Consider the following 13,047-nt stretch of genomic DNA (forward strand, 5'->3'; position numbering starts at 1 on the left):
CTTTCCATCCCATGACGAACGGGGGGGTGGAACGCACTCAACAAACTCTCGGGACATTCCTCAGAACATACGTAAACCAACAGCAAACCAACTGGGTAGATATCCTCCCCTTCGCAGAGCTAGCATACAATTCAGCCCCACATTCCACAACCCAGGAGTCACCTTTCAAAATAATTTATGGCCAAGAAGTAGCCCCCCTTCCTAGACTCCCAGAATGGCCGGAGGGAGAACAAGAAAGAGGGGAGGATTGGGCCCAGCAAATGAGAGATAACTGGGAAAAGGTGGTGAAAGCATTGCGAGAAGCACAAAAACAACATAAGCTGTTCGCAGATCGCAAAAGGAGGGAGGGGGACAAACTAGAAGAAGGAGGATTGGTATGGCTGTCCACAAAAAACATCAAACTTAACACACCATCGAAGAAACTCACGCCACGATATATAGGCCCATTCCGAATCATTAATCAAATAAACGAGGTCACGTATAGACTGAAGCTACCAAAGGATTTGGGAAAAATACACCCGGTATTCCACTGCGGACTATTAAAAAAATACTTGGGGCCCCTCGACCCGGAAAACGATTAGATATGTGTTCCGTTTCCCTTTCAGGAGGAAGAAGAGGAGGAGGACGTCATGTCAGGATCCAGTTTCCGTAGCCCTGATTTCGGCGCCGAAAACTAGACTCCTGACACTCCTAGCTGATAACGACCCTGCAGGTGGTGGCCTTGGAGTACAGCGGTTGGCTTGGTGGCGGGAAGCTTTGGCGGGAGTTTGGTGGTTGGCGGGAATGTATGTTTCAAATGTGTAGGAGGGTATATAAGAGGTGGCCTGCAGCCATCCAGCAATTCCGGCTTTTCTGTGTTACAGTATCTGATAGTAAAGTTCTTTGATTGACATGATGCAAGTCTCCTGTCTTCATTGAGCCTAGCCGTCGTGAGCTGACACCACCTCTTTAAAGTATATTGTGATATTGAAGAGGTCACGAGGACCATTCAGTCCAAACCCGTTCTGCCATGCAGAGAGACACAATCCAAACACTCCCAGCAGATGGCCATCCAACCCCTGCTTTAAAATCCATTGGCTTTAAAAAGTAGGATGCTTACTCTGTAGATACTTTTTAAAGCAGGCATGGGCAAACTCCAGCCCTCCAGGTGTTTTGGACTTCAACTCCCACAATTCCTAACAGCCGGCAGGCTGTTAGGAATTGTGGGAGTTGAAGTCCAAAACACCTGGAGGGCCGACGTTTGCCCATGCCTGCTTTAAAGAGTAGTGTGATAATTGAATCACAAATTGTCACATCCCACCCATACCCACCCCCCATACACACATGCACGATAAACACTCTACACTGCATCCCAGCAACAGGGTTCGGAATAAAGAGTCTGTCTGAATTGGGGCAGAAACTTTCCTGGAATACTGAAATCACTCGCAAATGTTAATGTAAGCCTGGCCAGACATAAATGGCTTAGTGCACATGATCACCATGTGATAAAGCACACTTTGAAAAAAGAAAAAAATAACTGTTCTCAATCTGTTCATATTCTATCTGTATAGAAATATGATGTAGATATATTATCATGACATGGTGGGTTAAGTATTGGAATCTTGGGAGTTCTGGTTTGGTGAGGCACTAGCATTTTCTGACAGAGGAGGCTAAAGACCTTGTAGAATTACAACTTCCATGATTCAATAGCATTGAGACATGGTAGCTACAGTAGTATCAAACTGCACTAATTTCACAGTGTAGATGCTCAATCTAGGTTTCTGAGAGGCCTGCATTTGAATCCCTGCTCTGTTTGGAAATTCACGAAGTGGCCTTAGACAAGTTTCAGAGGAAAACAATGGTAAACCAGTTCTGAACAAAGCTTGTAAAGAAAATTCTATCATAAGTTTGCCATCAGTCTAGGATTCAATGTGTTGTTGAAGGCTTTCATGACTAGAATCACTGGGTTGTGGGGAGTTTTCCAGGCTATATGGCCATGTCCCAGAAGCATTCTCTCCTGACATTTCACCCACATCTATAGCAGGCATCCTCAGAGGTTGTGAGGTTTTGTTGGAAACTAGACAAGGGAGGTTTATATATCTGTGGAAGGTCCAATATACCACACAACCTCTGAGGATACCTGCCATAGATGTGAGTGAAATGTCAGGAGAGAATGCTTCTGCAACATGACCATACAGCCCAGAAAATTCACCACAACTCCTATTTTAACAGGCTTTAGAAATCAGGCCAAGGATTACAGGGTTTTAATGACTCTGTTGAAAAATTGCCATTAGACATATCTTTTTATACAGAACAGCTATACTGAATGAAATGTACAGCCAGGCCTGTAGCCAGGATTTCAATTGGGGGGGGGGGGGCTGAGTCCGAGTAAAAGAGGGTCTACCCTAGCAAACCTTTTGTAGCATTACCCCAATACCCCCATGCATATGGGATATATTGAGCATGGTGATCAGATCATGATAATAATAAACATAACAGTTTAAATAGTGCACCAGTAAGGCCTTTTCGCTGAAGCCCCCCAAGGTCCCCCCCCCCTCCCCGGCTACATGCCTGTGTACAGCTATCTGTTTCTACACAGAGTACAGAGCAGTCTGTTTATGCACTGGCCAAATAGAAATGTCTGGATTTGTCCAGATCCGTCATTGCTTGGGTTCATAGTTCTCTCTGGATGTTGGTAAACTACAACTCCTATAAATCCTTCCAAAGATGTCTGGTATTTTTGATTGGTTATGGGGATTCTATGTGCTAAGTTAGCTCTCAGTCCATTTTTGGTGGAGATCAGAGTGCTCTCCTGACGTTTAGCCCACATCTATGGCAGGCATCCTCAGAGGTTGAGGGGCCTGTTGGAAACTAGGCAAGTGTGGTTTATATATCTGTGTAATGTCCAGGGTGGGAGAAATAACTCTTTTCTGCTTGAGGCAAGTGTTAATTTTGCAATTGGCCCCCTTATTTATTTATTTATTTATTTTTTGCATTTATTGACCGCCCCTCTCAGCCCGGGGGCGACTCGGGGCGGTGAACAACAACAAAAAGGACAGTGTACAATAAATCAAGACAATACAAACCAGACAATACACACATAACATATACTTATCCTAAAAATCCGCTTCGTCAAGTCCTGGGGTCATAGCCAAAAATCATAGTCCTAGTCCGTTCCAGTGTCGTTCAGGATGCATTCAGTTGAAGGCCTGCTCGAAGAGCCAGGTCTTCAGGCCCCTACGAAAGGCCATCAAGGAGGGCGCCTGTCTCACTTCAACAGGGAGGGTGTTCCACAGCCGGGGGGCCACCACCGAGAAGGCCCGCTCCCTCGTCCCCGCCAGACGTGCCTGTGAGGCCGGCGGGACCGAGAGAAGGGCCTCCCCGGATGATCTCAAGGCCCTCGTGGGCTCATAGGCCGAGATGCGGTCTGCCAGGTATTTTGGGCCGGAACCGTTTAGGGCTTTGTAGGATAACACCAGCACCTTAAATTGGGCCCGGTAGCGAATCGGCAGCCAGTGGAGCTGGGACAGCAGGGGCGTTGTATGCTCTCTGCGTCCTGCTCCCGTTAACAACATGGCTGCCGCGCGTTGGACTAGCTGAAGCTTCCGGGCCGTCTTCAAGGGCAGCCCCACGTAGAGAGCGTTGCAGTAGTCGAGGCGGGATGTGACCAAAGCATGTACCACCGTGGCCAAGTCAGACTTCCCAAGATACGGGCGCAGCTGGCGCACGAGCCTAAGCTGTGCAAATGCTCCCCTGGTCACCGCTGAAACCTGAGGCTCCAGGCTCAGCGATGAGTCCAGGGTCACACCCAAGCTGCGAACCTGCGCCTTCAAGGGGAGTGCGACCCCGTCCAGCACAGGCTGTAACCCTATACCCTGTTCGGCCTTGCGACTGACCAGGAGTACCTCTGTCTTGTCTGGATTTAATTTCAGTTTGTTCGCCCTCATCCAGACCATTACAGCGGCCAGGCACCGGTTCAGGACTTCGACGGCCTCCTTAGTAGCAGGTGGGAAGGAGTGACAGAGTTGGACGTCATCTGCGTACAGGTGACACCGCACCCCGAAACTCCGGATGATCTCACCCAGCGGCTTCATGTAGATGTTAAACAGCAAGGGGGACAAGATGGAACCCTGAGGAACGCCACAGATCAACGGCTGTGGCGCTGAGCAGGAGTCCCCCAGCAACACCTTCTGAGTACGACCCTCCAGAAATGACTGGAGCCACTGCAAAGCAGTGCCCCCGAGACCCATCTCTGCAAGGCGCCCCAGAAGAATACCGTGGTCGACGGTATCGAAGGCCGCTGAGAGGTCCAGGAGCACCAACAGGGACACACTCCCCCTGTCTAGCTCCCGGCGCAGATCATCCACTAAGGCGACCAAGACCGTCTCGGTACCATGTCCCGGTCTGAAACCAGACTGTGCCGGATCCAGATTATCCGTGTCTCTCAAGAATACCTGGAGTTGTGAGGCCACCACGCTTTCCATGACTTTGCCCAAGAAGGGAAGATTGGAAACAGGCCGAAAGTTGTCCAATTTAGTGGGGTCGAGTGATGGTTTCTTCAACAGCGGCTTTACAACAGCCTGTTTTAGGCTCGCTGGAATCTTGCCTTCCCGAAGGGAGGCATTAACCACCACCGTTACCCACTCGGCCAATCCCCCTCTGGCCTCCTTTAGAAGCCAGGATGGGCAGGGGTCTAGGATGGACGTGGTGGGTCTCATTCCTCCAAGTATCTTGTCCACATCCTCGGGTTTCACAAACTGAAAAGAATCCAACAAAATCGGACAAGCAGGTGCTTGTGTCACATCCACAGAGACTGCATCTAATGTGGCGTCCAGCCCAGCGCGGATCAAAGCGACTTTGTCTGCAAAGAACCGAGCAAATGCTTCACAGCGCGCTGCCGAGTTGTCAGGGCTCCCACCTGAAGTAGGGGGAGTTAAAAGACCTCTGACAACCCGAAACAACTCCGCCGGACGGTTTTTTGCAGACGCAATAGTGGCCGCAAAGAAAGTTTTCTTTGCGGCTTTTATTGCCGCGGCATATGCCCTTAAAAAGGACACAAACCGTGTTCGGTTTGACTCGCTTGGGTCTGAGCGCCACACGCTCTCTAGAACCCTCTTCTTTCGCTTCATCGCTGCCAGCTCCTCAGTAAACCAAGGGGCTGGTTTAGCTCGGTTACTCGAGAGGGGACGTTCCGGAGCGATCTTGTCAATAGCCCTGGACATCTCCCCATTCCAGAGAGCGACCAAGGCCTCGACATGATCACCTACCGCGGTGGCGGGGAACTCCCCAAGAGCCGTCAGGAATCCACTCGGATCCATTAGCCTCCTGGGGCGGACCATCCTAATGGGTCCTCCACCCTTGCGGAGGTTAGGGGGCGCAGTGAGTCTAAATCTAATCAGGAAGTGGTCGGACCATGGCAACGGAGAGATGGACAACTCCTCCACACCGCCACCCTGCTCCCATCCCTGACAGAAAACCAAGTCCAATGTGTGTCCAGCACAGTGGGTGGGGCCAGTTATTCGTTGGGACAGCCCCATGGTTGCCATGGCGGACATGAAGTCCTGAGCCGCACCTGTGAGGGTTGCCTCGGCGTGGATGTTGAAGTCCCCCAGCACAAGAAGCCGTTGGGACTCCACCGCCAGGCTCGAGACCACCCCCGCTAGCTCAGGTAGGGAGACTGTAGTGCAGCGAGGTGGACGGTACACTAGCAGAATCCCTATTCTGTCCCGGTCACCCACCCTCAGGTGGACGCATTCAAAATTTGTGGTCTGCGGGATGGGGCTCCTGGTTAGATGGATGGAATCTCTATAGACCACTGCGACACCGCCTCCCCGTCCTCCGGCTCTTGGTTGGTGTTGCACGGAGAAACCTGGAGGACAGAGCTGGGAGAGGTTTACGCCCCCCGCTTCATCCAGCCAGGTCTCCGTGATGCACGCCAGATCTGCCCGCTCCTCCAGGATTAAGTCCTGGATCCAAGATGTCTTACCGTTGACAGATCTGGCGTTCAACAACACCACCTTCAAGCCAGAGGGCCCGCTCACCTGGTTACACCAATTTACCTTCGGAGACCGATTGGGGATAGTTAATTTAGATAAACGGTCCGAATTAAGCCGAATTCGAGGTCTCCTTCTCCCGCATCTCCTCCTTCCCACCACGACCTCTATGGGGGCCCCTCGGCTAGTGGAACACCTCCCCCCCTCCATGCCGCAGTTCTGAACCATGTGATCCCTTTTTCCTATAATTGTTGTTAAGCTTATAGGTTCTTGCCAGCATCCCCTCTCCCCCTCCTCCCCCCTCCCCACCACATCTTCAATCATGGGCTCCAGAGCACCACCCCTAAAGCCCCCCCCGCTACAAAGTAGCGACAGGAACAATACACAAATGGGGGCAGGGGACCACATGGGTAGCAGCAATACAGATGGTAACTGATGTTCCAACTACTACAATAGGGCAGTTCATAAAGTGCTTAGAATTGGGAGCAATTCATCAGTAAGCGTAATGATCGTAATTGGTTAGCAGCAGCACATATTCAAAGGCACATTAACAAAGTGCAAGGTCTAACGGCGCATTAATAAAGTGCAGATCTCAATAAAGTGCTAGGCCTAAAGGCACATCAATAAAGTGCAGATCTCAATAAGGTGCTAAGCCTAAAGTGCTCTACTAATGATAATAAAGTGCGGCACAGAGGGACGGGGAAGGGGCGTAAGTGCTGGTGCGATCCGGCAGTCGATGGTAGGCGCCTAAGTGCTCTATCCTGTAAACCGAAAGCAGATGACAACAATGACTACCAGGAGAGGACTAGTTGATGTTATACAACTCCCTATTAAGGGTGATAATGGTGGTAAATTAATTGATTACCTTGATTAGCATTGAATATCCCTTGATTAGCATTGAATATCCTTGCAGCTTCAAAGCCTGCCTGGTTGCTTCCTGGGGGATCCTTGGTTGGGAGGTCCCAATTGATTCTTGTCTGGACTTCCCCTCTTTTTTGAATGTTGCTCTTTTTTACTGTCCTGATTTTAGAGTTTTTAAATACTTGCAGCCAGATTTTGTTCATTTTCATTTAATGCTAATAAAACACTAATCCGGGGGTCCTCAAACTATTTATTTATTTATTTATTTCCGTTACTTTTACCCCGCCTTTCTCAACCCCCGAGGGGGGACTCAGGGCGGCTTACATAACAAGGCACCATATGATACCTGTACAGTTACAGTTACACATAATAAAATCATAGTTAAAACAAGTAAAAGCAATTATTACAGTTAAACACACGAAGTAATCAAACCACACTATATAAAACTATTCACGTGTTCAGCATTCGTCTTCCGGGTGCCAGATATGACCCTCCAAGGTGATTTACCCGGCCCTCACTCAGGGTCAACCTAAGTCTGAAACAACTTGAAAGCACACAGCAACAACAACAACAACAACAACAACAATCCTATCGCATCAGCCAAAAGCAGGCCCACACTTCCCATTGAAATAATAATTTTATGTTTGTTAAAATTGTTCTTCATTTTAATTATTGTATTGCTTTTAAAAAAATTGCACTACAAATAAGATATGTGCAGTGTGCGTAGGAATTCATTCATGTTTTTTTTTTCAAAATATAATCCGGCCTTCCAACAGTGAGGGACTATCACCTGGCCCTCCGTTTAAAAAGTTTCAGGACCCCTGCACTAATCCATTAAATGCCAATCAGTGCTAATCAAGGTGGCCAGTTGCAACATTCACATTTGCCTCAAGCAGACAAGAGTTCTTTCTCCCAGCCTGGACATTCTACAGATATATAAACCCCACTTGCCTAGTTTTCAACAGACCCCTCAACCTCTGAGGATGCCTGCCATAGATGTGGGTGAAATGTCAGGAGAGAATGCTTCTGGGACATGGCCATACAACCCGGAAAACTCACAGCAACCCAATCTAAGATTCCAATATCTATGTTCTTCAGCAGAAATTGTTCATAAACTCTTGAATATGTGGGATTTACATTTTCTCGCATTTTAATACTTTATTTTCTTTGTTTTTTAGGGGACTATGTGGTCACTATTGAGGAGAAAAACAATTCACTCTTCCTGCGGGTTTATGTAAACTGGAGATGCATGTCATCTGGCAACTCCCGGGTGTGCGTTCGAATTGTGGGCCATAATATAGAGACACCTTTCCCTGAAGCATCTAAAGATCAGATGTCAATTATAGAACTACCTCTTTCAGATCCTCCCTTGTGCTTTTCTTCTTGCCCTTTGACTGGGGACCTTCTTGTTGCTTGCAAGAATAAGCTGATCCTGTTCTGTTTGAAGCGTCTGGCTGTGAGACCAGATGTGACTGTGTTGGACTTTGAGCGCACCCTGATTTTGCACATACAAAATTTCACGCCATCAGAAGTTGCATTTTGTGCTGGATTTGTAGCATTAACATCAGAACTGGAAGCCTTCGTCTTTAAACTGGAAACAGCAGAGAAAGTCTCTAGTAATAGGAGACGACACGTCTATGAATCTTTGGAACCTCTTCATGTTAATGAAGGTTAGTATGATAATTACGATCTCTGGGATAAGGGTTACATGTTTCTTTGTTCATGGTTTGCAGTGAGGAGGGGCAGAGAATGGGAAGTTCATCCCCATAAAATTTGTGATTCGGTATATTTTTAGCTATCATGATAGTTAGGAAATTATTTATTTTTAATTAGTACAAGCGGTGGTTGATTAGAGGGCAGAAGAATGTATATCACTGTTATAATAAGATAGGGTCCAAAAAAAACGCCCCACAATTAGGCTAGAGAAAAAAGTAGGGTATAGATGCTAATAATAATAATAATATAATAATAATAATAATAATAATAATAATAATAATAATAATTGATAGAATTGGTGAGAAGCAACTGGAAAAGCTTACACGATATAAGGATTTAGAGGTCAACCTTGACTGGCACAAACCAGTCAAGGTGGTCCCAGTAGTGATAGGCACACTGGATACAGTGCCTAAAGACCTTGGCCTGCACTTAAAAACAATCAGCACTGACAAAATTAGCATCTGTCAGCTGCAAAAGGCCACCCTACTCTGATCCGCACGTATTATTCATCAATACATCACACTGTCCTAGACACTTGGGAAGTGTCCGACGTGTGATTGAATACAAAAGCCAGCATAGTGATCTTGTTTGCTGTGTACTAATCTTGTGGTGTATCAAATAATAATAACAACAATAGAGAAATAAGGATTACTGTTTAAGTAGCAAAGGGTTCATCTATATGGTCACGTCAACGACTTAAATCAATAAATAGTTTTCTAAGATCTACAGAGACACTCGCTGGAACACCCCAGCAAGCGAGAGTCCAAAAGTGGCAGGCTCAAACCCAGAACCTCAATCAATGGCTGATACTAAATGAGAGACTCCCCCCTGGGCACACAGAAAACTAGGTGACTTGGAAGGCGCTGAACAGACTGCGCTCTGGCACCACGAGATGCAGAGCCAACCTTCAGAAATGGGGCTACAAAGTAGAATCCATGACATACGAGTGTGGAGAAGAGCAAACTACAGACCACGTGCTGCAATGCAACCTGAGCCCTGCTACATGCACAATGGAAGACCTCCTTGTGGCAACACCAGAGGCACTCCAAGTGGGCAGCTACTGGTCAAAGGACATTTAATCAACTACCAAGCTTGCAAATTCTGTGTTTTGTCTGTTTGTTTGTTTTTGTTAAAAATGTAATACAAATTTCTGGTTGCTGATGACACGATAAATAAATCTATATGGTAAAGTTATTCCACTTTGACACTACTTTCACTGCCATAGTTCATGGTTCCATGAATCATGGAAGTTGTAGTTTGATGATTCTTTGTCAGAGAAGACTAAACAACTTGTAAAACTACAACTCCCATAGGTTCTTATGATTGCGCAATGGCAGTGAAAGTGGTATCAAACTGCCTTCATTCTACAGTGTAGAAGTTATTGCAGGGGGCAAGGCGTGGATACAAGGTGTGCCCTGTTTCATGTTTTAAGGCACAATTGCTGTTCCCGGACAATTCTAGGAGCAGTAATTTTTGTTAATGAGCTGGATTTTATATTCTGGCTGGGCAGTTTTATGGAGGAGCCAGAGAAGCCAAAGAGTCTGAAATTGGCCACCTTTCTAGCTTCATAATCTGTTGTTTTCATTTTTGCTGGTTTGTCAATTTGTCACTTTCTTTTATTCAAGGCTTAAAAGAGCATGTTCCTCCAACTCCATTTGAGCCAGATGATTTTGTTATCTGTGAGCAGCCTGTGGAGCTGCTTGAGGAGGAAAGTAGACGATGTGGGATATCTGTGACACTGGAGTCAACTGGTTTATTTAGTGAAAACTCCAATTTCCAAATACAATATATTCTCTACAGGTAATAATCACTTTTTAAAATGAAAATGTCAATGGAAATGGATATACATATATGAATGTGTAAAGATATGAACAATTCCCCCCATCCCATTAGCTCAGAGCAGTGGGACCAATCCCTTTTTCCAGGATGGCCCTGCACTTCCCACCCTTGGGTTCCTGCCATTCAACCTCCCCCTTTTTCCACAATTAGTCCCTTTTTGGATTGGGCTCCACATTTAAGGGCCTCAAGGTGACCCTTCTATGTGCATATGTGGCTCTGTTGTTGCTTGGGCTATTTATTTAAACATAGCCCGACTCCTTATCAAGCTTAATATAAACAGCTAGAGACAATTTTTAAGAAGTATTAACAAACTGATGTTCATTAAAACTCATTACAGGTTGAGTATCCCATATCTGAAATCTTGGATCCCAAAGTGTTTCATATTTCAGATTGCAATATAGGCAATTGGAATTGCAGTATAGGCAATTGCCTGCTATATAACTACATTTTGTAGAATCCTGGGAGTTGTAGTTTAGTGAGTCTACATCCCCCACACTCAACTGAAAGCCCCAGGGTCTCATAGGATGCTGCCTTGGCAGTTAAAATGAAACCATAGCACTATAATTATATGGTGTAACTATATAAACTGATAAGCTGTATGAGTCCTTTTGTTCCATAGGGGTTGTATATTGTGTACATCTTACTCTACTGTGTCCTATACATCAGAAAACCATTGCAGTGTATTGGAGCCTGCTGTGGAATATTCACATTGTAATCAAATTATGGATTTGCTGTGATGCACCTGATCATGCACATAGGCAAGAGTTTGCTCCTTATCTACTCTAATTACCCCCATACATTAGAAACCTATTCGAAACATGCCTTTCAAGAGTTGCAACAGTAACTTCTGGTGTATTATGAAATATCAGGGTGGGAAATGTTATTTTCTCACATGGATGAAGTTGCTCACATTGATGCTTATATGTGTTGGTTTAACGTTTCCTTTTAGACGGTTCGCCCCAGATATGTCCTCCTTTGTCTTCTCTGTTGATGATGCCAAACTCCACTCCCTTCAGCTGCTTCCTATGTATGAAATAGGTATGTTTATGAATATATAATTTTCTGTGGAAAGTGTAAGAGAAGATTCTCTATTTATATTATTATTTCTCATTAGATCAATGCAAGACATGGAAAGCTGATGCTGAGAAATGAAGCTTGTCTTGAATACTTTCGTTCAGAGTATAAAGCTGTAGCATATTTTAATTTCTGCGTCATAAATGCTTGTAATAGAAATCATGCTGCTTAGAAATACTCTTAATGTCCTAAGAATACTGTATGGCTTCTAATTAGAAATTTCCATGCAATTGCAAATGATACATAATAATAATAATAATAATAATAATAATAATAATAATAACTTTATTCTTATACCCCACCACCATCTTCCCTGAAGGGACTCGGAGCGGCTTACAATTGGGACAAAATGTCCACAAGACGTACAAGCAAAAACAAGCCATAAAACAAAACATATTAAAATAGGAGCATTATAAAATACAACAACCAAGATAAAACAGACTAAACATTACAGAATAAAACAGATTGCATTGAAGCTCAAGCAGACCAAGTTCATCAAAAACAATGACCAAGATTTCTAAAATGAGCATGACCAAGCTATAAAAGGGATGAGTAAGGGATAGTGCAAATAGCACACCATAGGGACGGGGAAATGGATGAAATGCACAATAATACTATCTGGCAACCTAGGGACTGGGTATATATAACTTGGGACAAATCAATCTTGAATGCTTGCTGGAACATCCAGGCTTTCAAATCCCTATGAAAGGATGACAGTGATTTTAAAACACTTTCCTCTTCAGTTATAGGTTATGTGCCTTTTCAAAGAGAGGTCCTGTAAGTGTTTTTTGTGTGTCTTAACTTTTCCTAAATATTTTGTTAACTTGTGTATAAGTGATAATTGTACATTGGTTGTTTACAGCATTGATGTACTTAACACAAAGTAGTCCAGCAAATAACAAGGAAGCAAATCCTTTTTCTTATTTGATGCATCATTTATAATATGACATGCCAGTATCATAGAAGAATCGAAGCAAGAATAATTTGTTATATTTAATTGATAGTATTTTGATGAAGGAATGGGTAGGACTGGAGTAGAATTATTATGAGAAGAGTGGGTTCAATTCAATGCAATCATTATATTGTGTTCGGTTTTCAAGTAAATATATAATAAATACCAACAAGAACTACAGCAGTACCCTTTAGTGAGTTCCCACTGAATTAATTGGGGTTTACTGTTAAGTTTATTCCTTACCTAAGAAAACCCTATGAAAGACATGGAGTCTCAATAAATTGAGATGCAACTAAGACCCCTTCTACACTGCCCTGTATCCCAGGATCTGATCCTAGATTATTTGCTTTAAACTGGATTATTTGAGTCTCCACTGCCATATAATCTGAAATAAACAGATAATCTGAGATCAGATCCTAAGATATGGGGGCAGTGTAGAAGGGGCCTTAAAGACATACGCCCAGATAGAGTTTTGTGTTTGGGCTAGAAGTATGTCAGGCTTTCTGTGTAATTTCCCACAGGATCCTGAAGTCCTTCATAACATAGGATTCTGTAGATATGGTCTTTCATTAGAAAAATAAAAGACCATCTTTCCAACATCCTGAAATATGTTTCCTTTTTTACTTGAGACTT

At 44.7% G+C, this 13,047-nt stretch overlaps 1 protein-coding gene across 1 annotated transcript in view; it reads left to right on the forward strand.

Moving 5' to 3' along the window:
• Positions 1 to 13,047, forward strand: part of HPS3 (HPS3 biogenesis of lysosomal organelles complex 2 subunit 1) — a 37,609-nt gene that overhangs the window by 5,112 nt on the left and 19,450 nt on the right. The window contains exons 2-4 of the mRNA XM_060767741.2: positions 8,012 to 8,503; positions 10,175 to 10,349; positions 11,338 to 11,426. Of these exons, the coding sequence (XP_060623724.2) occupies positions 8,012 to 8,503; positions 10,175 to 10,349; positions 11,338 to 11,426 (756 nt within the window). The remainder of the gene's footprint in view (positions 1 to 8,011; positions 8,504 to 10,174; positions 10,350 to 11,337; positions 11,427 to 13,047) is intronic.

The sequence above is a fragment of the Anolis sagrei genome, chromosome 3, assembly GCF_037176765.1.
Source record: "Anolis sagrei isolate rAnoSag1 chromosome 3, rAnoSag1.mat, whole genome shotgun sequence".
Taxonomy (NCBI): domain Eukaryota; kingdom Metazoa; phylum Chordata; class Lepidosauria; order Squamata; family Dactyloidae; genus Anolis; species Anolis sagrei.